This window comes from Macrosteles quadrilineatus, unplaced genomic scaffold (genome assembly GCF_028750875.1).
Source record: "Macrosteles quadrilineatus isolate MER2022 unplaced genomic scaffold, UCM_ALF_1.0 Scaffold_9__3_contigs__length_116548681, whole genome shotgun sequence".
Taxonomy (NCBI): Eukaryota; Metazoa; Arthropoda; class Insecta; order Hemiptera; family Cicadellidae; genus Macrosteles; species Macrosteles quadrilineatus.
The window spans coordinates 69079614-69105461 of NW_026542602.1; the positions used below are offsets into that span (position 1 = coordinate 69079614).

A 25848-nucleotide genomic window follows, 5' to 3' on the forward strand; every position below is an offset into this window, starting at 1 on the left:
CCCTCTCCTTTTCCCAAATAACAAATAATCCGTCTCACGTTGAAGCAGGATACCCTGTATATTCTTTGCAGCATCCTGTTGAGGAGTTTATTTTAAATCGTCTGATTGAAATCCATCCACCATTGCACACTAAAATGTAAATAGTGTGTTAACATGTTTTATTGACAAATGACACAGTCTATCCGCCAGTGTTGGTCAGGGATGAGGACGTCAGGGGCAGTATTAAAGTTGCCATTTTCATGCAGAGTAAGTTAAGAGATAAAAAATACAGACAAGCAATCTAAATAGATGAAAGGGTTATATCATAATAAGGGACTATGTTTTATCTATGGTTACATGCAAGATAAACTAGGAAGGATAAATCACAGTATTTATAAATAATACACCAAGCAAGAAGCTATTAAGGTTTACAAGTGAGATACACACAGTATTGTGAGTGCTATTCTATTAAAAAGAAGAAATTCCAAATTGTGAGGAATGCGGATTTGGTAGTTTCGGCCTCCCTTACTAGTGTTAACTTTCGACTTTTATTTTACACAACTATGACTGTACGTCTTAAAGCTTTTGATCAATGCTCAATTCTTTTCAGTTCCAAACAATACGCTGTGGTCTGGGCTGGCTAAGCAGCGCGGCGGCGCGGGAGATTTGTAATTTTTGTTTCTTCTTTTTTTTGGTATTGTGATTGTGTGATTGTGAGTTTTCATGTCTGCCGTCTGCCTGCGCGCGTTTGACGTTTTTGACAGATTCTCTGAGACTTAACCTGTTTGTCTGATCCACAACATTATTAATGATTTTGAAGCTAAGGATATGAAATAATAATTAGCTATGTGTGATCAATTTACTTACTGTCCAATTTGCCAATTGCCATTAAAAGCTATCAACATCCAGCCTGATGTGCATGTCTCAATGTGTATGTCAAGAAGTGATAGTGGTGAACTTGAAGGTTAGTGACAATCAATACAATTACAATTTAATACACCCGTAATAATTAATTTTGCATAAATGATAACTTTGTTACACATTTAAGATTATGATACCACATTTTGAAAGCTTACAAATTTAGTTATTTCTTAGTCTTAATTCGCCTAAACTTTGTTTAAGCTCATAAGTTTGGTTAGGCCTAGCCTATTTATTTACCTACTGTTACCCTCTTAGGCCCTGGACTTATATAATAAACTAAAAACTATCCTTGGCTAAAAATGTATTATTCACCTCTTTGTAATAGACAGTGGCGGCGATAGCGGGCCTGTGGTGCGGGGTGGCCCGCGAGCTATAGGGGCCCGTGAGCCCTGACTGGGATTTTTCAGGCCCCCTATCATAACAATATTTATATGAAAATGACCATAAGTTTTTTTATGCCGAAAATTTGTTAAACCTAGTAAGAGTCACTAGGACAAGTAGTTTACAACAGCTTAAAACTGACACTATTATTTTGGCTGATTGATATAAACTCTCACCAACCTAAGTAAAAGAATTGTCATCAGTCCTGCATGGTTGCATCAACAGTCCTCATGGACTGCGTGAAGGCGCTATTTATAATAGGGCTGTATTTAGAACCAATGTGTCCCCGGCCTAGGAGGATAAAACATTAATGTTAATCCTCCTAGGCCCCGGTAGGGCACACCAGAGAGGGCCCTCAATGCTGATTTAACTTAATAAATTTGACAATTCTTTACGATCAAATCGGCGAATTAACCTAGGTGCCTGATGCACTAGCTAATAAATAATTCCATTCTTTCATTGACGCTAAAGAAGGATTTTCATTTCACTTCATTTCTTACTATTAGGAGGCTGCACTTTAGGTTTGTTTACTTCGCACTTTAGATTTGTTTACTTCGAGTCAGGTAAAAAATTTTACCTAGGCGGTTCAAGATCGGTTTGCTTTGGAAACTGTTGATTTTTATATAATGTTGATTTTCGAGCCGAGCACTCAAGCAGAGCCTATATATAAGCTTGAGGGATCAAGCACAAAGTCAGAAAATCAAGCTCAAGCCGATTTTCTCAGTACAATAATGCCCAATTAAAATTAAAGCTTTTATGTCCGCGAGGATCACGCTGACGAAATTGAAAGATTAGGCCTACGTTTTTGCCACGATCACGGATATTGACAATAACATTTCCCTGCGGGTGACGATGACGTTGTCTCCATGGCCGCAGGAGACGTTCAATATTTTGCCGGATTGCGGAAGATGTTATTGACGTTTTTCTGCGAGCGAGATGTATTTAGCATTTTGCCGCGAATGCGGAAAAAATTATTTCCCCGTCACCACGGGTCGCGGGGCGCGAGATATTAGGGATTGGGCCGTGAACGCGGGAGATGATAATGTTGTTATCTGATGATGTCATAGGTCATTTTGCCGCCATAATGGAAGACGATGATGACGCCTCGGGAGACGCCGTACCAAGCTTAAGTGCAAGTTTAGGCGGTTCATGTGATATAATATTTTTTTAGATTATTGGGAGGGGGCCCGGTGAACAAACTTGCGGGGGGCCCGCGGGCTCTTATCGCCTTCACTGGTAATAGACCTAGTAGCCTAGGCCTAACTTAAACGGGTAGCGAAGTTATTCTCTAGCGTTTACAACATTTTAACCTCTGTGAAAGTGCATTGAAACACTTTCATTGCTAATAATTAATATGTCTAGGCTAGGCCATATGCCATGTGCTATCACTTTACTTTAGGTCCTACACTCATTCGAATAAAAATATCGATCGATATATCGATTAATCGATAGTTTCATTTGATATATCGTTTGGTTAGTTAGGCAAGGTCAACCTAACCTAACAAAACGACATATTGAATAAAACAATCGAAAAGTCAATTTTTTCATTCGAATGAGTGTAGGCCCTAAAGTAAAGTGCAGCCATTTGTACTACCTACGTTAAGAGATGGTGGTGTTAAACTGGTGGCGCTCACAATAACAACTACCCTCGTCAATGGCTTAGTTTAAATGTAGCCATTTAAGATCGTTTTTAAACGCCTTCTAATGTTGGCACACTCCACATAAACTTAGCAGAGCTAAGGTGGTGCTGACTTAAAATAAGTTGGCGCTCACAGTGATCGTGTTAAGTGAAAGATTTTATTAGTATAAAAGTTCAATAGGGTATGTTTGTATATTTTTACTTACGGTACTAGTATAAATTCTGTAATCAGTTAATTTTTTTCCAGAATGTCCTCAGGGAGTCCACTGTTTGAGCACTGATATTTTCCACTACCGAGATTACAGACACAATTTGTTGGCTGAATATCGTTCTTCATCCGATTTTGTACCTCCAAATATTGAAATAAAACCCTCTCCCAAGAAACGTAAATCTCCCCCCAAACAACCTAAGAGATCTTCACCCAGGAAGAAGAAAAAATCAACTCCAAAAAAATCAAATAGCAATAAAACTGTTGTTGCAAGCGATGAAGAATCAGATTCTGAGCTTATGGTCCAAGTTAAAAAACCACGTAGGAATCTAAAATTTAATGAGAAACCAATAAAAGAGTCTTGTTCTAATAAAAATAACTCTAGCTCAGGGGTTGTGTCCTTAGAGAAAAAATTGGACAACATTACAAACCAATCGAATACTGACTCACCGCTGGAAGAGGAGACAACAATATTGAAAGAAAACTGTGATAGTGATCCCAAGGGCGATTCTCAGAGAAAAAAGAACACTAAACTTAGTGAGCCATCAACAATTAAACCAACAGTAGTAAATGTTAGTTTAAATGCTAGTGATGAGTTAAGATTTACAAAGTCAAGATCAATTGCTTCACTTTCTAGTCTTAGTGTTACAACTTCTGGACCAAGCAATGCTGATTCGGAGTTTGAAACAGCGTCTGAAAGCAGCAATGAACAGTCTTCTGGGGAAAAAATTAAAGTAGTGTTAAGAAAACCTGTTTTGACACTTGATAATGTAAAAATACATGAAGAAAATTTAAATTCCCAGCCTACTACAGAGTGTAATGCAGTACAAAACGGTAATTTGGAAAAAGACTCTTCTATGATTTTTAATTCAGGAAGTTCTAAGACAAATGGTGAAAAGACAAATTCATGTCCTAAGGATGTTCATGATAAAGTACAACATAGTAATTTAGTTCTTAAACAACCTCTTTTGACCCTTGAAAGATTGAAAGTCCATGACGAGATATTATCACAATCAAAACCCTTTTCTACTACTAAAAACAATAAACCTGTAAAAGATGGTATTGAAAGTGAGGCGAATGGGTCACTCTACAATACAGATTTTGATGACATCATACCTGGATCTATGCTTGATAAAGAGCTACTAAAAACAATAGAGACAAAATTAGACTCACCTGCAACAACGGTGCACAGCTGTAGTGAATATTCAGGTAACGAAACTAACTCCACAGTCTCATCAATTGATCAAGAAAAAACTGACGGAGAGAGTGACAGCGAAAGGTTCCTACTTCCTCCCACTTCACGAAGAAGGGTTGTTACTCGGAGGAAGTCATCAAACTTCTTGAGCTCAAGTTCTGACTCTGATATTCCATTGTCTAAACTGGTATCGAAAAAACCAGAGACAGCTTTGAGTAAAATGACTAGTGTTAAAGGCAAAGTAAAAGCCGGTAAGGTACTACGCATTTCCAGCAAATCACCAGCGTATTTGAATGGTAAATCTTTGTTAAACAACAATTTAATGGACACTGCAATTACGGAAGCTTCTGATAATGAGTCAGACTCGGGAAAATCATCTGCTCACACAGATATTTCATTTGTACCCAGTGAAAAAACTAATTCTTCTATGCGTTCTGACTCTGCTCTCTCCGCACAATCCACTGATCAGCTGACGGCTTCCTCCAAATCATCAACCTACTCTTCTAGCGAGTCTTATTCAGAGTCTAGATCTTCAGACCCGTCTTATTCGGAAGAATCGGATTTAAATTCCATATCCAAATCTAGAAGAACCAAAGTATCTCCGAGAAAAGACAAAAAATCTCCCAGTAAAAAACATGTTGTAAAATCATTGTCGTCTTTGAGTGAAGAAAGTACTTGTCTCAGTAGTAGTTCGAGTAGTAGTGAAATTTCAGTGAGGGAAAAATTACTGTTTAGAAGTAAAAAAATATCCCCCAAGAAATCTTCGCCTAAGCTAATAAAAAGTCCAGTGAAAACCAAAACGGCATTTAAAGCTTCTACGTTGGGTTTGCTTGATACCACCGACAGTGATGGTAAGTAACTTACTACTATAATAAAGTATAACAGTGTTTAAGAGGTTTTAAGGCTAAGATAACTGATATTCATTGAACTCCCAATGTACCGTTTTTTTCTGTACGTATCTTAATCCACTTAATTACTGGATTCATAAAGTTTTTATTTTTAGTTTATTGCAGGATGGTAGGTGTAAAAAAATCCCCGTGAGAAATGAATATTGCTCATTAGTTTTAGTGAATTTTCCATTTAGGAAATAAGCTAAAAGTAGGTCTCACGGTGAGACCTAGACCTGGGACCAATTTACTTTTTCGTTTTGAGGTCCCCAGATGCCAAAAACACCCTCCGATCAAACTCATATATAGGCCTAAGTGTCCGTTAGTGCAATAACTCGGGCAAATTTGATGTTTCTTTCACCAAATTTCATCCGATTTTGATGAAGTTTGGTATAAACCTGTGTAACCGAATTCCCAACTCCATTGATCAAAAGGGTGAACCCCTTGGAAGCGCAAAATCAATGGTGGGATTCCGGCACAATATTGCTGAGGTGGAGGACCAACAATAACAACACAAGAGCTGGCTGGACACAAATCCCCTAAATTTATTCATTCTAATATATACATATAAATGCAACAATGATTCTTAAATAACAATAATAAATAACACATTGCCCTAGCCAAGATAATAATTAAGTTAAAGCTTTTAAAACATTTAAAAATTTCTTTAATAAAAATACAATTTAATTTAAAAATGAAAATCGAGTTAAGTGACACTAGGCGTAAGTGACATTTTGCAAAAGCATTTAGTATACTGACTCAAACAAATTTAAAACAAATTAGCTTAGGTGGCCACCTTATAAAAATCATTTAAAACAATTAATTTAATGCCTTTAGTCCTAGGCCTACATTAAAATAAATAATTTTTACATTTAAACGAACATGAAAAACATTTACACATATCAACAAATGTGGTCGCCTCGCAAAAATATATTCCAAGCGGTTAAAATTAACCGTCAAGGGCAAAAAAAAAGGGTTTTACCCTCAATCAAGGGGTGTGAAACAGAATTAAGGAATAGAATTTAAAATTGGAAAAAATATTAAGTAAGTAAATTTAGAGAGGAAAAACTAATTAGTTAAATTGCAGGTAAAAAGATTACAGATTTTGTTATATAAGTTAAATAAAAGCCTATGTTGAGTGAGATTTCTTCATGATGGATGAGACTCTCCAAATGGACTGGACTGACCTGACCGTAAAACCTTGCTGGTATCCAGGTGAGTTAGCAGGAAGTAGAAGTAGGCCGAGATCATGGTGGCCGCTTCCCAGACACTGCAGCACGGTATTAGGCCGGAGTAGACATAGGCCTAGCTGCGTAGGTGTCACCATCAGTGGGTGGTGGTGCACAGTCAGTGGTGTGACGCAGTCCCATCCGCCCGGGAGAAGGCTCATCGTGGTGCAGTTGTTAGCATTCTAATGGTGGCAGGTTTCAAGTGGAGTCGCCGACCCTGATACAAAGTATAGATCACTGACCTGGCCTAATTAAGCTAACATGTCTCGGAGTCCATATATTTAGGTTGCACTAGGCCTGAATAATTCAAAGGGCGTAAAACATTCTCTTTACCTGCAGTCAGCGACCACATTTTTACAAAGTTGTTCTGTAGTCTAGCCTAATCAACATGGTTCTCTAGAGAAAGGTAACATGATCCCACATGAATAAAAGTGCATGAATGTGCTTGCTTACTATTCACAAGTTTAGGACAAACAAAATGGATATTTAAGTTATTATCTTGGCTAGGCTACTGTAATTGACCAGAGCAACAATTTAGGCTAGCAAAAGTTACTAGCACAAACAAAATTAGAACTAGCCTAGAAACTTTTGACATGATTGGGTCCAGACCAGCTCACAGTTAAACACAGAAATTACACAAAATGACTCAAAAATTACACAAAAATGACGTTAACACTTTAACTTGGTCTTTTAACCTTAAACATGAAAATTGGCTCAACTTTTAATATCACTTGTACTGACAAAGTTAACTCAACGAGGCATGCACATGTGTTATCTAGTGGACTCGAAACTCTCAGAAAACAGTACAATAAACATCAAAATGACTCTATAAAACATTTCTGAACAATAGTGAAACAGTGAAAAATGAAACAAAATGAAATAAGCGAGGACTAGGCCTGGCGAATTCAACTTACCCGTGGTATGAAAACTCTTAGCCAAAGTACGTCATGCTGACGATGATGGAAAGGGACCTATGAAGGTAAAACTTCAGGGTTCACAAAAGAAAACTCTTCCGGAAGAAAACCCCGTAGTTTTGGAACAATCTCAAACCCAAAGTCTGAAAAACGGGAGCCACAAAATGTCATCCGACGAACGTCCAGCAGACGCGGCCAGTAGTACCAACCACGCAACAAATTAAACAGTGCCGTTGAGCATTGAGCACATACACACGGCACACCTGTAAACCTACATTTATTCTAAAGAGTTTGCGAACCAGCATGATCGGACTATGGAAACTGGGGTTTATGGGGTAAAAATTGTGTTTGTTTTGTTTTTTTGTTTTCCCATTTTTCACCATAAAAAAATTCCATTTATTTCCAAACCATATTGTAAAGCTACAAAAACAAATAATTTAGTATGATTAAGGTTGGACTAATGGTTACATAATAAATAAAAAAGTGTACAGTAAATTTAAAATTACCATGCTATTCTCATGGAGAACAAATAAATTAATGTAACTCGCTTATCTACGGACATACTTTAATTGAATTTGGAAAATATGTTTCCTTCATACTATTTACTAAGCAATCAACTTTTTCAATAAAAAGAACCTTATTTTCTTTTCTGTAGCAGCAAACCTAAGTACTCATTAAAATTAATCTATATGAAAGAAAGAAAGAGAAAGAAAGAAAAAGCGCTTTATTTCCAAAATACCCAGTGCACAATAATTCGTCCCACGCAGGGGACGTGCCTACGCGCTACAGCAATGACCTCTTGGTCGTCTGCCGGGTTGGCACGTCTAAAACTAAATCAAAACAGTTATTGGATTCCTTTAAAATAAAATTATAAATCTTTCCTAAAACTAACAATTATGGCCAATATTTTAAAGTTAAGAAATATAATACAATCCAACCAGTTTCTCTAGTTATATCATTTTTTTGTTTGTTTTTGTTTTTTTTTTTTTGGAAGTTTGGAAGAGTACGATATTTAAATTTTTTTTGATATTTTTTCCTCAATTGTTAAATTCTTGTATTAAAATCCACCTGTATTGCCAGGCGTTTTTTAAATAATTTACTAACGCTCGCCAATCCCTGCCATTTAAAAAAAAAAAACAAAAAAACTAATATAATCCCGTTCAGAAAGGACTCTATTGTGTAAAAATGTTAATCTAAGATTACTTAAAATTGGACAAATAGCGATGAAATGAAATGTGGTTTCAATTTCACCCATATTACAAAGAGAACAGAACTTATTTCCCGTTGACCAAGGTTTACCATTCAAATAGAGCAGCTCTGCCCTAGCCTTAATTATCCAGGAAACGAAGCTGACATCGGCGTTATCAGTAAGGTAGCTTCTATCGCCAAGTTCAAGGCCAAGGTCAAGGCTGATATATTAATAGGCAAACATGTTTCTTTAAAACCTTTTATTTTATTTAAGTTTACGAGTAAATTATATAAGTAGATAGACTTTCAAATTTATATTTTGTTTTAAAATGCTTGTGTTCATGATCACTGTAAAATATTTATGTGGTCAAATTGTTTTAGTAGTGTAAATGTGTGGTATATGAAAAGTATGGAAATTTGTACGCTCTAAATCCTTAGAAGTATTGGTTTAATTTAGTTTTAGAATGACCTTCTTTCAATGATGTAGTTTCCTGCTATTTTGTTAAATGTTAAATTTTAATACTTGTGGATAAAAAGTTCATGTACAATTAACCGAACAATTTTCAGACAAATCCGAGTGGCAGTCGTTGCTGAGCAAGATGCGGAATAGCTGTTACCCGTCGGACCTGAAAATCGACAGTGAAGACAGTTTGACTGTGGTTAGCTCGTGTTCGGGATCTGACACTTCACACACGTCCAGTATGTTACCATTCCGCAATTGCCCCTTCTACAAGAAGATTCCCGGTAAGATATGACCTCTCAACTGAATCAATACCTTTAAACTAATTTTAGTACCCCACAGTCTTGTCCTAATAGGCATAGTCTGGATTGGGCCAGAAAGGTGCAGAGTTTGAGAAATGTCGGGTTATTGGGCAACATGGTGAAATATTGAAACTGAGGATGAAGAACATTTTAGCTGTACGTCTCATAGATACCAACATTCAATAGTACACTTTAGTGGTGTCTAAAGCGAAGTCTAACGCCACTCCATTCGTCCTATTGTACTACAACGCTCATGTTGAAGGAAAACCCTGTGCCCTGTGAGATGGGAATTTCCACACAGTGCTCGACGCTCAGGCTCTTCATTGTTCCTCACAAGTACATTTCTGGCACAACATACAAGAGCTGAAAATGCACAGTTACCTCAGTACTTTACTAAGTGTTTAGAATTTGATTGGATAGATTACAAAGAATATCTTAAAATGTTTCAGACACCCCTTTTGCTGTTGATGCTTTCCAATACTGGAACATTCCGGGTGTCAAGATATATTTTCTCAGCCATTTTCATTCTGATCACTACATCGGCCTGAAAAAAAGTTTTGCTCAGCCCATCTACTGCACCCAGATTACAGGTAACATATTATAATGTTTGCATATTTATATTTGTTTGTTAAATGAAACACTATGAGATTCCGTTCTATAGATTCCAGATCCTGTAGAGTCGCACACGTTTGGAATACCTCCGTATGAGATGGTAAACTTTCATAAATAAGTTCTGTTTAGTTTTTTGAATTATTTTAATACTGCAGACTGCAGAGATCCGACATAATATGTCCCTGAAACAGGTTAGACAGAATTGTGTCTTTAAAATGCCTTTAGAGAATTCCATTTCTCTAAGGTTGACAATGTGGATATGCACAGTTATTATTACTATTACATTACCAATCAAGATGGTAGATTTGTTACCGTTTAAGAAAAACTGTGTTTTGGGAGTCAGGACCCTTTATTCAAAAAGCCCATTCATCAATAACGGATGGGTCTAGTTTTGGTGCATACCTTGGCACTGGAGATTCAAGATTCAAGATTCAAAGAGTCTTTATTCACACAGTACAAATTTTCGTACATGAATAGTGTCTATTGTTACTTACTACCTAAATTAGCAATAAGAACATTTAAACTAAATACTATAGGCTACATTATTTTAAATTGAAATTACTATAATCTTCTATTTTGTAAGGTGCAAGGTCAAGTAAGAATGCCTTCAGATTTTTCATAAATTTAGATTTGTCTTTTTCTTTTTTTAAAAAGCTAGGAAGTTTTCTAAAAAAATAGTTTCCAATATAAGAAGGTTTATTTTAAAAAAGTTCAAGTCTTGGTTTTTCTTTAGCTAAATAATTTTTACCCCTTGTATTATAATTATGCACAGGCAATTCTTGAGTCTCAGCAATATTTAAAAAATATTTAATTGTTTCAAAAATATATAAGGCGTGAACTGTAAAAATGCCCATCCCTTTAAAATAAGATTTGACGGACTGGTTGTATTTTAATTTATGTATTATCCTGATAGCTTTTTTTTTGTATTTTCAAAATCTTTTTTAAATTCTTTTTCTTTGTCCCACCATAAATACTAATTCCATAGTTAATATGTGATTCAATATGAGCATGATATATCATTTTAAGTACTGATCCTTCACAGAGATATGACATTGTTCTTAGGACGAATATACCAGAATTTAGTTTTTTTATTAAATACTCGACATGTTTATTCCAGCTTAAATCCTCATCTATTATCAAACCCAATAGTTTTGAGGTTTTAACTTGAGCAATGGAATTTGTATCTATATCTAACTTAATACTTTGATCATTTTTGTCTCTTTTTGTTTTGAAAAGAATGAAATTAGTTTTACTAGTATTAAGTACTAAATTATGGTCTTTTAAAAACTGATTCAGACTTTTTAATTCTGATTTAGCAGACATTTCTAAATCAGTTAGGGATTTCCCAGTTGTGTTAAGATTAATATCATCTGCATATATACTTATCTTACTACCTGGGTCTTTTAGAGAATTTGGAAGATTTTTAAGGTAACATATGAATAAAAGAGGACCAAGAATCGATCCCTGTGGGACACCAGATGATATCTTTGATAAATTAGATCTTGTTTTTTGGATGATGTTATTTTTTGACAAAGTTGATATTTCCACAAATTGGTAACGTTCCTCTAAGTATGATTTAAACCATTTGAGAGTGACTCCTTTAATACCCAAATTATCAAGTTTAGCTATTAATTGATGGTGGTCTACATTATCAAATGCCTGGGACATGTCCATGAAGATGCCAGCTGAATTTAAACCCTTATCTAGTGAATTTATCACGGCTTCAACGAAATTAACCGCTGATGTAACAGTTGATCTACCAGCACGGAAACCATGTTGTTCATTATCAATTAGATCATATTGGTTCAAGAAACCAATATGATCAAGGTAGGAGGTACTCTTGTGTCATGCGAAGCATACAAAGCTTAAGAACGCTAATCAAGGATTCAGTGGATTCGATTAGTTAGCCCAATGATAAGAAGAATAGCCTTTGCAATGTGACAAATGTCAGCCTAAACTTTCATAGTTGAAGGTCAGTTTTTGTACAAACCTATATCTACTGGTAGCCAGTTGGCAAAATGCGTTTATACTTGATCAAGAATGAAAAATATAATTACAAAATATTAGAAAAACTTAAAATAACAAGCAACACACCAATAACGTTAAAAAAAGACACTTCTTAATTTTTGGCAAACACCCAAAATTAAAATATGATCTCTTACAATTTTAACTTACAGCAAACCTAGTTCGAACGAAGCTTCGAGTAGAGGAAAAATGGCTGAAAGTAATTGACCTCAATCAGCCTCAAATCATCAGTGGAGTTGAAGTCACTGCTCTCGACGCCAACCAGTAAGTGAGAAAACTAGTGATGAGTTGGTTGTGAGTTTTACCCGTTTTTTATCTGTCGGTTTTGGTTTTAAATAGATAGAACTAGTGGCTTGTAGGGACATAAGTCCCTAAAAAGCTTAAATGTAAAACAACTTTTTGCAATACCGGTATTTAAACAAACTCAGAATAACATTATCTATGTGTCAGAATAGGCATCCCTACACCATATCTTTTGTGTAAAAACCAGTTTGTTGTTCTTTGTTTGCTTTTGTTGATGTCATTTTCAATAAATAATTTGAATCACTCCAGTGGTTTAACATGAAAAGGCAGCAAACATATCATTGTTTGTGAATAAATACTGGTTTACTAAGGTAGCTTTGGTCTTGTGGTTAATGAGGATAAATAAAAGCTTCCCTGTTTGGAATTTAAAAAATTCATTGGAGGTTCGCCTTCAGATGAATTGAAGACGCCTGCAATTTCATCTGCAGTAGGCTTATTATACCTACGACGATCCATATTTATCATGTCTACAAACCTAAGTTCTAATTCACTGTCACCTTGTACAACCATTTCTTCCGAAGCTCTTTTGTAAATTTGTGCAAATGGATTTTCTAATAGAATTTCAGCTAGTTTTGACAATATTTCAGGTTTTAAGTCACTATTTTCTCGACGCCTTTGACGAATTTCTGTTGCTGTTGATGTGTCAATAATGTACAATTGGCCATACACGGGGTCTTCATCATGTTGAGGCAGCAAATCTGAGATTGAACGATAAATCTGTCCTTTGATTTTGAAACAGTATGGTCCTTTTCCTGGAATATCTTTCTTACTGGCTGAAAAATAAGCAAAAGCCATCGCACTGTTGCATTGTCGAATGAATTTATACAGTTGTGGGCTCTCTTCAAACAAACTTTTAAGTTCTACATTAGTTTTTGACTGAGGAAGGTTAATAAGTCCCTTATGGCAACATGTCATAAAATGATTATTCGTTAGTTCTTCTCTAAAATGAAGAGCACTACATTGAATGCACTCTTGGTCCAATAATCCTGCATCATGGATCTTTACATTTCTCTCGTCTACCATGGGTCTCCTAAAAAGGGGTTGTAACATATCTTGATCAAGTTCGTCATTATCTACTCTTGCTCTCCTACGCGCACTGTCATTCCTATGAACAGTTCCCCGCCTTTGTGGTATTCCCCTGGCGTTCATATTAATTACAGTACTTATAATGAAAAGAATATATATCCAGCAGCCTACATAGCAAAACATCTTGAATCCCTGGTGATTTTATAAAAGTATGATCGAATATGATTACTCTACGTTGTATATTCACTGCACTAAAAAAATTTACTTACGAAGGAATGCAAATACACCATTTTAGAACCAATAACATTTATAGGTTATTTTAGTTGTATATATTTACACAACCTTAACCTTAAAATGTGTAGAAATATAAAGAAAACAACATCATTTAAAATAAACTTGAACATATGATTTAAAAATAAAAACAAAACAGAAGTTAGATTTAATTTCGACTCTTTGATTATTTATTCTATGTCGTTTATTCCTTTAACACGACAATAACGTAAAAGCATGAAAAAATGAAACTTGAGTATATGATTTAAATATAAACAAAGAATGCAGACGTTTTTCCGACTAATCTTCAATATTTCAGTTTTATTATAGTATACATTTCATAGTTGACTGGCTAAAAGTAAACCAAATGTGTCACAGCTGGATAAGTCTGTGGCACAGCTGTTTTAATTTCAAAAGATGTAAACAAATTAAACCCCATGTTGTTTTAATGGGAAAAGTTTTATTCTGTTGCGAATTTATGGTAAAAAAATAAGAAAAATGAATAGTTTTCCCTCAAAATTCACGTCAAGACCTTTAAAATAAGACCCCTCCTATCCTTCTACGGCCATCCAATCACTCACAATTTCTTTACAAAAATTTGACTTACGGAATTATATATATAGATTACCTCCCTATTTTAGCCTAAGCCACACCAATAAAATACTGGATAATATTGAGTTTTGCTTAAGACAAATAGAATAAATTAGACCGACAGCAGTGCTGCGGTTAGCATATGTTCTGGCGCTCACCGCTAGGAGTGCCGTTTAGTTACAGCGCACACCACTGCAGTGTCTGCTAGTAACATACGGCTCCTTGCTTGCAGCAGTGTGCGCCGTAACTACACGGCACTCCTAGCGGCACATCGTGGAACCTTCCTTTGACAGTCTATATTTATTTTATTTGTCTATGGTTTCGCTTAACAATAGAATAACTGATGGGAACTATGCAATAATCCTTGAAGCAACAATGACATAATCTAAATGGCTTCTATCAATATTTCTGTTTCTTTTTAATTTTAGCGGCATTTCTACTTTACTGGTAATAACAAGAATTTTCACCTTGCTTTGTGCTCTGTCCTACTCGCCCAAGTCCCAACCTACTACCTACTAAATTGGAAATCTTTACAGTATTCAGAATATTCTAATCTAACCGAATTGCCAATTTTATTTTTGTGCTTGTTTTGACTATTTATCAACAAACCTGTTGCACAGTTGTCCGGGATCTGCTATGTTCCTGTTCTCTCTCACCAACGGTAGAAACTACTTACACGTCGGAGACTTTCGAGCTTCTAAAGCCATGACGTTCTACCCTTCGTTGCGAAGTGTCTCCATCTCTAAGTTGTTTTTGGACACCACGTAAGTAATTGATTAGTTTTTAAATCTGTTTCGAGTTTCGAGGCTTTATTAGCTCTAGCACAAGTGGCATTTTTACCGTTCAGTTAGTGCATGATAAAAGGGACATGAAAGTAACAGTAGTGCATAAGTATAGGAAAGACATAAAAGTTGAAGAATTACAATTGCTGGGTTGATTTATGTTGACAATTAAACTTAACTTATAGTTTTGTGTTTTTCAATAACTTTGCAAATACAAGGGAATTGTTTCAGCTACTGCAGTCCACAGTATTGCTTCCCTACCCAAGAGAATGTTATAGCCAGAGTGGTAGAGATTGTGAGGAAACATGTCAGAGATCACCCCAGAACATTGGTTGTATGTGGGTCTTACACAATAGGTAAGTTGACCAAGGGAATAATTAGTCAAATATTTAGTGTTGACAAAGAAATCAAAGTTTCACCTGAGCCATTGGTTGCTTTTATTGGGTCACAGTGTCTTCAGAGGAATTTAAGGTAGGAATGAGCATCGTTAGGTCAACCATTGATGGTAGCATTGTTAAAAACCATCGATATACAGATAACGTCATCGATTACGACCGGCAAAAACATTGATGTTTTCACAGCAAGAACATCGATAATCAATGTTATTTTGTTTTAAGTTTTTAGTATGTTTAATGCCTCACTAATTAACTTAGCCACAAAAGTTTACATTTTAAATGGGCAGTATCTCTTACACATCTGCAGTACTCGAAATATCTGTCCCAATTTATCTTGCAGAAGCAGGATTGCTGCCGCTGAAATGTAATGTACAAATGAAATCGGTTGTTGACATAATTTAGAACCCTCACTCTACTCTTGTCTAAGTATAATCCAGTTTGTGATATTTTTATTCAATATTTCATCAGCTTCTCATTGGGCCGATTTCTTGTTCAGACCAACATTCAAATTTTCACTAAAACATACTGTACAATTCACTTGTGGAAATAGATAGATATTTTAATAGGTGGTTAAAAACATCGATGGATGACAAAACATAAATGCTCATCCCTAATTGGCCACACAGTCAAAATTACTGTATTGGGCACTGTGATTCTCCATAAGTGTTGTGCAAGGGCTTAAGGTTACACATCGTAATTATCTTTAGTCGTCATCATTTGAGTAGTGACTTTATTTAAAACATAACAATGAGTTAAAAATACTCAGTAGATATGATAAATAGGTTTACATACCTTTTAATCCGACAAAACCTCCCACTATAATGCAAGTAAAAACCTCATTATGCTATTGTTCACTGTTCACCCATAGACTACGTTAGTACGTAACTCCAATAAACCTGAACACAGGAGTTTCTTAAAATGTTTCTTTGATCATATATGAAGCTCCCATAATAGTTTTTGTATTCAATTGAAATCCTTTAATGATTTGCAGGTAAAGAGAAGGTGTTCCTCGGAGTAGCGGAAGCGTTTGATTGGCGAGTCTGGGCGAGACCGGACAAACAGAGGGTGTTCACTTGCCTCAACGATCCCCGCATCAACTCCCGACTGGTCAGGGATTGTCGTTCCGCCAACGTCCACGTGCTTCCCATGAAGGACTTGCAGATGAGGGTAGATTATATTGATTTGCCCCTTAATTAGCTGTATGTTTCGTTCTAGGATCCTAGGCTCCAGCCCGGGATTGTTTTTCACATTACTTCAGGCTAGCCTTTTTTTCTTTTTTATCCAAAGACGCTAGGCACGAGCCTGGGATTTTTTATATGTTACTTCAGGCTAGACCAGGGATGCGGCATTATGACTTGCATAAAAGCTATTGGTTATTTGGCGGGGAGTGAGCTGGTCGAGTGGTTAGAGCTTCAGTCCATGAAGTCCTAGTTTCAAATTCCACCAAATCATCAATGGATTTTATCTAAGTGAAGTAATGAGACCCCTAGGTCCTGAAGTAAGTAGGCCTGAAGTAGGCCTGAAGTAATGTGAAAAAAAATTCTGGGCTTGTACTTAGCGCCCTGGGAAGAGCAAAATTTTGTGATTTGGCAGGATTTAAAACTGAGGCCACAGGGACCGAAGTTCCACGCTCTACTTTAGACCAGTTCGATCTGGTTCATCACTACTTAAAGATCATAGTTGTGATTGGGATAAACATATAAACAGCTTTAGATAATGGGCCTGGTGGGCGCATTGGGTATCAGGTGTTTTTGTAGGCACAAGGAAGAGATCGTCTCTAGGGCCCATGGTATGTCACATGCAAACTGCAGGCCTGGATATAAAAGATGCTAACTAAAAGATTTAACTATTGTATTAGTCATCGTTAATGTTATGTTAAGTTTTGTTTTATCTTTTACCCTCAGAGTCTTCAACAACACTTGGGCACTCTGACTGGAGCCTTCACCCATGTCATTGGAGTCAAACCTACAGGCTGGGAGCTCAACTCCAAGTCTGACGAGTTTAAGGTTACGTCCAATCACAACATCACCATATACGGTAAGACAACTAAAACAACATAACACATGTTTTACAACAACGTAGGTTTACAACTAAACCTTGTGACACGTAAGCTGACACTTCGATAACTACTAGTCTGGTTCAAAAACATTTTTAGTCGTCATGCGGGTTGCTTCAAAACATTTTTAGTCGTCATGCGGGTTGCTTCAACTGCTCTCACAACTCAAGTGATGCGTATATGAAACATGGTCAGTCAACCCCGTGAGTCCGCAAAAATGTTTGGAGTGCGGTCTTTTCCTTACCTCCAACCACCCCCCGCCTATACTGCCCGAGCTTATATGACACAAGCTGTACATACTTACTACAGTACTAACTTAATGTTGATCGTCTTTATAGCTTTATGCTACCAGTAGCTATACAGAGTGTTCCGTAAGTAAACAGCCAAACTCTGGGAAATACTTCTATAGTTCTAATGATGTTTTGGTTCAATTCAAAATAACAGCCATTTTCATTTTCATGATTTAAATTACTAGCAAATTTCTAACTTTATGGAAAAAGTGTCAAGTACACTTGTATTTAGCATTTAGAATTTCCTATCAGACACACCAAGCTCTAAAATGTTGATTTGAAAAGCTGTAAAAAGCTTTTTAGTTGTAAAACAAAGTAAGTTGTACACAACAAACAAAGTAAACAAAGTAGTTGTAAGGCTAGTAAGGTGTAATCTCGTTTTTCCATATTTTAAACTCAAAATTATAATATCTAGCCTATGTGAAACCATAGATTAAACATACTATGGTGAAACCCTGTGTACACTGAGTGTTTGGAAACTCTCTCCCGAACCCCATGGGCATTCCTTAGGTCAAAACAAACAAACAATCTTAAACCCTCTCATAGCCATCAAGTCACCTAGATGAGGGTAATTTATAGTTTTATATTTAATTTTGTCTTAAGTTTATTGAATTCCTTCAGATCATTTTTCCAAACAGTTATAGGCCGAATTAATTTTGCAGCTGAAGAATTTGTTCTAAACTAAAACCTAACTGGAACTTCCATTCCGTATTAGGTTAATAAAAATTATTAAACAAATTTATTGTGAAAAATATTACCATGACCATGTTCCTAGTTAATCAATATTGCTTGCTAGTTTCAGCATTAATACCTATACGTTTGAGATTGTGACTGTCCATTTTACTCACACTGTTACAATATCAGACGTTGATTAGATGTGTGTATTTGTGAAAACTGTAGGCCTAAATATCCAACAATATTATACAGACCAACAGGCTGAACTGTGTTTGACTAAAAATTCCATACTCCAAATTTGCAACTATTCACTACATTTTTTGTCGTCTTCAATAAACTGCAGATGAAGAATATAAAACCATCTATTTCAAACTTACAATATATTTTATTTTTTAAGAACATTTCACGCCATTTGCTGAACACTTTGCAGGAGTGCCTTACAGCGAACACTCGAGTTTCACAGAGCTACGAGACTTTGTACAGTTCCTCCAACCACATGAAGTCGTCCCAACAGTAAACGTAGGGAGCTCGTCGTCTCGTAGCAAGATGGAAAAGCACTTCTCTGATTGGCTGAAACCTCAGCCTCAAACCGACGGGAAATCTGACAAGCAAACCAAAGTATCTCAATATTTCAAAACGAAATAGTCATACACACCATAGCTTAACTACCGTGAGAAAAAACAATAAAACGTTATGTGTGTGTGTAATCATTATGATGTCTTACGACTTTACACTAACTCCATTCCAAATGTATTCTAGTTTTCCATAGTTATGTATGATATTTGTTTATTAAATTGATATATATATTTATTTAATAAATTTAGATTGTTAAGTTTTGTGATTTTGTCAAATTATATAGTACTTTTCTGTGTTTTTAAGTGGTTACATGATAATCAGGCTTCATGGAAGCGGATATTTTTGTTCATGGTGCATAATAATCTAAGGGCAGTGCATCTGTTTTACTTTCTTCACTTATGTTAGTTTATGAGGGACTTTTTCTGTGTCAAAACTGTAAATTCTGAGTTATTGGTGAGAATATTCAATTTGGTTCTTCCTGAGTCTATATAACTCTTTTGAGGTGATATATGTGTTTGTGTTTTTGTGTCCTTGTGTGTGAATGGAAGTAAAGGCTTTTATATTTCACTTATCTAATCACAATTAAATGTTTACTATTTTTTTAAATTTTAAATAAACATTCAAATGTTATCAACCCTCCAAAATAAATATTCCACAATGAGCTGAATCAAAATATTGTGTTAAAATTTACAACCATAACATTTAAATTTTATAATTTTTTGTGAGATTGTGTTTTCCTCCATTAATACTATATTAAATCTGTTCACAAAGTTTAGGGAGGTTAGGGAAAGAAATCTATCCCCTCCACGTGATCCTACCTTAAAACAATATTTCATCAGCTAAGTTTTCCAAAACTTCAATCATCTGCAATATAGAACATTAAGCACAAAAAAGTGGCGGGGGGAACTTCCCCTCAAATAACTTGAATTTTGTGAGCGGGCTTAACATGAATGATAGCTTAGGGAAAAAACTCATATCAGAATTTCAGATATCCTATGTTCGATATACAAAAATAAAATACTAGATACAATTATAATTTTGTTACATCTATAACTGTTTACTTTGAAATATTTAACTGCTTTTGTTTTGTAGTTATTTAAACGCGCAGTTTGCTAAATTTTCTTATTTTATTGATTTTCACCATTTTATAAGTTTACATTTCATAGTTTTATATGTTGTATTAATGTTACCTGTGTTAAGTTATTATTGTGTAAATATTGTATACATCTAGAGATTAATGTCAAAAATTAAATTATCCTCATAAATTGTGTGTTAAATTAAGATAGCTGAATATAAATAGTTCATAACTTTTTAAAATATTATTGTTGTAAATAAAGTTGATATTCAATGTCACATAATGAATGTTTTTGTTATGAAGTAGCATAGACATGTGTAATCATTATTTTCCATCCATACTCTTAACACAAAATATTTTACAGTTCCTATAAGTTTTATAACAATTATTGTCAATTAATTTTAATATTCTTTGATTTTTTTAAATCTTGTTGTTTACCTATCAGATACCCTGTTTAAGTATTTAGTTTTGTTCCTCCTAGTAATTTATTGGTACTGAATAAGTTTCATAAGTCTTTTTGTTAATAAATAATGTGCAATACAAATAAATGTTATCTTTTTTAACCCAAAGAATTTTTAATTGATTTTAATCTAGATTACTCCTTCCACGAATGAATGAGGTAAAATTCTTATCTTCTCCTGCGGTCGTGTGGACATTATCATCGTGTTGCATGAACGCAGCATAATTCTGGTCATCCCTTGCGGCTGTTTAGAAATCATAGTGTCTCCCGCAGTCGTGTAGACATCGTAATCGTCTCCCGTGGTCTTGAAGACATCGTAATCGTCTCCCGCAATTGCCGCAAAATGTAAATCGCGGTAATGTCACTTCAGTCTTGCAACAGTCGTGTGGACATAATCATTGTCTTCTGTGATCGCGGCTCCGTATAAATATCATCGTCTTCTGCGATCACGGAAAATTCTGATCATCCCTCGCAGCTGTGTGTAGACATATTATCGTCTCCCACGGTCAAGGAAACGTCACTGTTGTCATGCGCGATAGCGGTAAATTTAAAATTTATGGTAGAAATACAAAAATTTACGTATTGGGGGGTAAACTTCGATATTGAGGACTCTATAAAAAGAAGGGGTGTGAGATATATTATGTTAAGATCAGTTTTAGAGACACACTGTGAGCACAAAATAATAAACTTTTAAATAGGAAGAAACATGAATTGGTACCTTCTTTTTTACTGAAGTGATGTCTAGTAGACCGTTGACGCAATTGATGATAGCTGGCCAACTTTTGCATACGCGACCGGTAGTTGCACCATAGATAAAAGGAGTTGCACCAAGAACAGTTTGAATACAGTTTTTAACTTTGCACAGTTCACTTTTTTGTTAGGTGTGTCACAAATAAATACATAAGATAAACATACGATAATATAAGTTCAATTTATGCCACAAATAAAGTATGGGAATATTTACATAAATAAAAACTAGAGGGAAAATGGCGAGAACATGTTGCCGGGTTGAAGAGTACATGGGGAATGGGAAGAATCGCCAGACATCACGTGACAGGGCAAGGGTCAGAACAAAATATGAATGAAGTCTGGATTATGGAAGTCTGTTTATAAATACTTAAATCCATATTTTTTATGCCTAGCTAGATGGCAGACTAGCACTGGCTGTTGCCTACCACCTGATTATATATATACATTTTTTCTCGTTATTGTTTTAAAGTACTTGCTCTTTAATTAATTATTACATTATATTTTTTATTTTTATTTTGAGGAAATGGTAAACCTCAACAAAGATTTATTTGATGAAGCCTCAATTAATAATAACTTTAAGGTAATTGAAGACTTGAAAGATGTGAGAGGGTACTTCAGTACTGAAGTGGGACATTCAAAATTCAAAATCATTCACATTAACATCCGCAGCTATCGTAAAAACATTGATGAGTTCTTAGTATTCTTACAAGGGTTAGATATTAAATTTAATTGTCTTGTTCTATCTGAAGCATGGCTAGGTGATGATAGTGATCTTTGTAGCGTTGATGGATACAATTGTTATCGATCGTACAACAGTATAAACCAAAATGACGGAATTGTTATTTACTTAGATAGTAATATTACAGCATCCTGTAGTCAGTTGTCGCTCGGAGGAGTCGCCACTGCCTTATCAGTGACCTTCGACTGGGCCGGCAATCCATGTGACATATTAGCCGTATATCGTAGTCCGAGCTCTAGTCTTGAGCACTTCATTAATGGTGTTTCTGAGCATTATTACTTAAGTCGAGATTTCCGAGGCATTCGTGTTTTAGTTGGTGATACAAATTGCAACATTTTGGCACCTGGGCAAAATAGTCTAGAAGAGCGCTTCTTAGACGAAATGTATGGATATGGATTTATACCTTGCATCAACTCAATAACACGACCTGCTAGTAATACCTGCATTGACCATTTTTTCGTCAAAATTGCTAATAAAATCCTTACTAAATCAGCAATCCTTCAGTCAAGTTTAACTGATCATTACCCCATTGCACTACAAATATCTAAGCAGCAACACTACAATAATGATAAAATGGAAGCTTCTTTTTACAAAAAGACCGACTGGAAAATTGTCAATAACCTTTTAACAACTGAAAACTGGCAAGAAGTACTAGCAAGTGAAGACGTGAATTTTTGTGCCGAGCAAATTACAAAAAAAATTGGCAGGGTGATTGAAAACGCATCATTAAATATTAAAATTAACGCTAAAAATACAAAAATCAAACCTTGGATAACTAGTGGTCTTATTACTACAATAAGAAAGCGGGATCTCCTTTTTAAACAATTAAAAAAAGAACCATTCAACCTGTATCTTCGAAATAAATTCACCCAGTATCGCAATAGATTACATTCCCTAATCAAGCATATAAAGTTTAATTATTACAAAACCAAAATTGACGAATCCGCGGGTGACGCTCGTAAATTTTGGTCAGTTGTAAACGAGGTGGCTGGCCGACCAAGTGCCAAAGCGCCGTTTCCGGTTGATGCGTTTGATGTTAACTCTGACACTGCCACCCCCCCAGAAACAAAACACATTTGTAACACATTTAATAATTTTTTCTCTTCTGTGGGGTCTGATTTGGCAATGGGTATTACGGCTTCGGGACGACCGGAGGTGGATGACGCCGACCACGCGGTTGATTCTGTATTTGAGATGGTGCCTGTCAATGAGCCCCAGCTTTCCAATTTAATAAATAGTATCAAGGGAGGTTCAGCTCCAGGCTGGGACGACATTCCAGTCAGAATTATTAAAGAAAATGCAAGCCTTCATATTCCAATTCGGCACTTAATAAACACAAGTATACGCACTGGGAACTTTCCTGATATTTTCAAATTAGCTAAGGTTATCCCGATACACAAATCTGGGCAAAACTCTGTCATTAATAACTACAGACCCATTTCATTGTTACCTGTGATAAGTAAAATTCTAGAGAAATGGGTAAAAATTCAGCTCTTAAACTATCTGGAGAAAGAGAATATTATTACAGAAAATCAATACGGCTTCCGAAAAGGATTAAATACATTGGATGCACTCTTTGATCTCACAACTTTTATTACCCAAGAAATCAGTAAAAAAAATAAAGTTATGATAACATTCCTGGATCTTGCTAAAGCGTTTGATTCTATCGATAGGAATTTATTACTCAGAAAGCTAAACTTACTAGGCGTCAAAGATACTTCCTTAACTTGGTTTGAAAACTATTTTTACAGTCGAAAACAGTTTGTAGCAATACGTGGAGTCAACGGTGACAACACAGACATTAACTATGGAGTTGTCCAAGGAAGCACGCTTGGCCCTCTTTTATTTTTAATATATATTAACAATATCTCAAATCTATCAATTAAAGGAAAGGTGTTCCTATTTGCTGACGATACGGCTCTAGTCTCCTCCGGGCCAAATTGGGACGCCATATATGACAGGGCGTCCTCCGACTTGGGCAAGCTCAAACTATGGTTTGACCACAACATACTATCCTTAAATGTGTCCAAGTCCAAATGTCTGCCCATTTACTTTAGATGCGACAGTGGTCCGGGCCATAGAGTACTCAGGTTGCACGGCTGCGGGGGTCCATGGACAGCGCCGTGCCATTGTGAAATTATTGAGCAAGTCGAAAATTACAAATACCTTGGGGTCATAATTGACTACAAACTTAGCTGGGCTCCACATGTAGATTACGTCAACAGATTAAGAAAAATGATCTTCGCTTTTTCACAGCTTGGTTGTGTGCTGTCTGTGGACCATTGCAGGTGTGTATACTTTGCGTATGTCCAGTCATTGTTACAGAACGGGATACTTGCGTGGGGGGCTGCGTCTGCCTCTGTCTTGGCTCCTCTTGCTGTTACCCAGAAATCCATAATCACACACATACTAAAAAAAGACCAAAGATACCCCACCTACCTACTTTTTCAAAATTTTCCAGTCCTTAACATCAGGAAACTATTCCTAAAAACAGTTATAACCTTTTCAAAAAATAACAAAAGCAAAATTTTCTCCGATTCGCTACATTCTTATGACACTAGATCTAGAACACACATAGGCATCTCCGTTCCCAAATTGAACAATAAAGCACAGCTTCTTACCCCTCACTATCTAGCCCACATTATACGCACTAATCTCCCTATACAGATAAGAGAATGGGAGGGAGACAGTGTCACGGTTTTCAGCAGAAAGATCGGGCGCTGGCTTCTCGGTCTGAGCGATGATGCTGCCGAAGAGCTCATCAGATCCCAGTACAGGGCATAATGAAAGTCGATGACGATTCTAAAACTAAATTAGGCTAAATACCAAACTACTTCAGTACTGGCACCCTCATTCAAGTACTTCAAATATTGTTCATGTTCGGTTTTTTTTCCAACAAGATGGCAAAAAAAATACTTCTTTTATTTAAATAATTATTTGTTTATTTTGTTATCTTGTCTGTGAAGTGGTGAGCGACGGAGAAGACTCTCCCCACACGCAGATGTACAGTCTTTGTGGGGATTTTTTTTCCTTTGTACTTTGCTTTACAGCCACGATTGTAATTTTTGTAATTTGTAATTTTGGAAATAAATATATTCTTATTCTTATTCTTATTCACCTAGGTTGCGTAGATGCTTAAACACGGAACATGTATTAATTCCTGGTTCAATTAAACTCACGCATAATTCAACGATTACAATCATAATTATTGTTCATTCGTGATTCAGCAGCGGGCTTCAGGTACGTTCGATCTTAATAATCAATGAGCTTTTGGCCCGTCCTACGTATGGGAATCGAATAGTCCATTAAAACTGTATACTGTGTGATAGAAAAGTCCCGGAACGGTTAAATATTTTAAAAAATAATGCAGATAGACCTAAAATACTTGGTACAAAGTTACAAGGCATAAAACTCTATTTTAACACATATTCAGTGATTCAATAACTTTTCAGGGGGACGGCCCACAAGGAGTCGGAAGAAAATCTTAAATAGAAGCATAGGTCAATATGAACATCAAATTAAAGGTCTATTTTAGTTTGTGGCATTGTATTCTACTAAAATAGACCTTTAATTTGATGTGCATATTGACCTATGCTTCCATTTAAGATTTTCTTCCGACTCCTTGTGGGCCGTCCCCCTGAAGAATTATTGGATCACTGAATATGTGTTAAAATAGAGTTTTATGCCCTGTAACTTTGTACCAAGTATTTTAGCTCTATCTGCATTATTTTTTAAAATATTTAACCGTTTCGGGACTTTTCTATCACACTGTATAGTGTGTCTATTACTAATTCAAGCATAACCTAAGCAGTTCAAAATGTATAGTAAAGAAAAAGCTTCCAAGATGAATTAAAACATGTGATCATTGTTATTTTCCTAACCTTTCCTCAAAAAGTCAAGTAGTAAAATAATTTTCATAA

At 35.7% G+C, this 25848-nt stretch overlaps 2 protein-coding genes across 2 annotated transcripts in view; one reads left to right on the top strand and one right to left on the bottom strand.

Moving 5' to 3' along the window:
• Nucleotides 1-753: 753 nt before the first annotated feature.
• On the top strand, nt 754-20450 carry LOC129002134 (DNA cross-link repair 1A protein-like). Its single transcript, XM_054429734.1, has 10 exons — nt 754-943; nt 3168-5174; nt 9109-9285; nt 9753-9893; nt 12093-12204; nt 14751-14894; nt 15144-15268; nt 16299-16474; nt 17212-17344; nt 18759-20450. The coding sequence occupies exons 1-10, from the start codon at nt 826-828 to the stop codon at nt 18971-18973; spliced, it is 3348 nt and encodes a 1115-aa protein (XP_054285709.1). The 5' UTR covers nt 754-825; the 3' UTR covers nt 18974-20450.
• The window catches only part of LOC129002136 (coiled-coil domain-containing protein 186-like), a 77697-nt gene continuing 70704 nt past the window's right edge, over nt 18856-25848 (bottom strand). Inside the window, exon 12 of the transcript XR_008491542.1 lies at nt 18856-18929. The gene's annotated coding sequence lies outside the window, so the exon portion shown is untranslated. The remainder of the gene's footprint in view (nt 18930-25848) is intronic.

Excerpts from the sequence above, each read along its gene's own strand:
- LOC129002134 (XM_054429734.1), top strand. The coding sequence starts at position 826 with ATGTGTGATCAATTTACTTACTGTCCAATTTGCCAATTGCCATTAAAA. Across the intron at positions 14,895-15,143 it reads AAGTTGTTTTTGGACACCAC|CTACTGCAGTCCACAGTATT; the intron begins GTAAGTAATTGA and ends GAATTGTTTCAG. Across the intron at positions 15,269-16,298 it reads ATGTGGGTCTTACACAATAG|GTAAAGAGAAGGTGTTCCTC; the intron begins GTAAGTTGACCA and ends AATGATTTGCAG.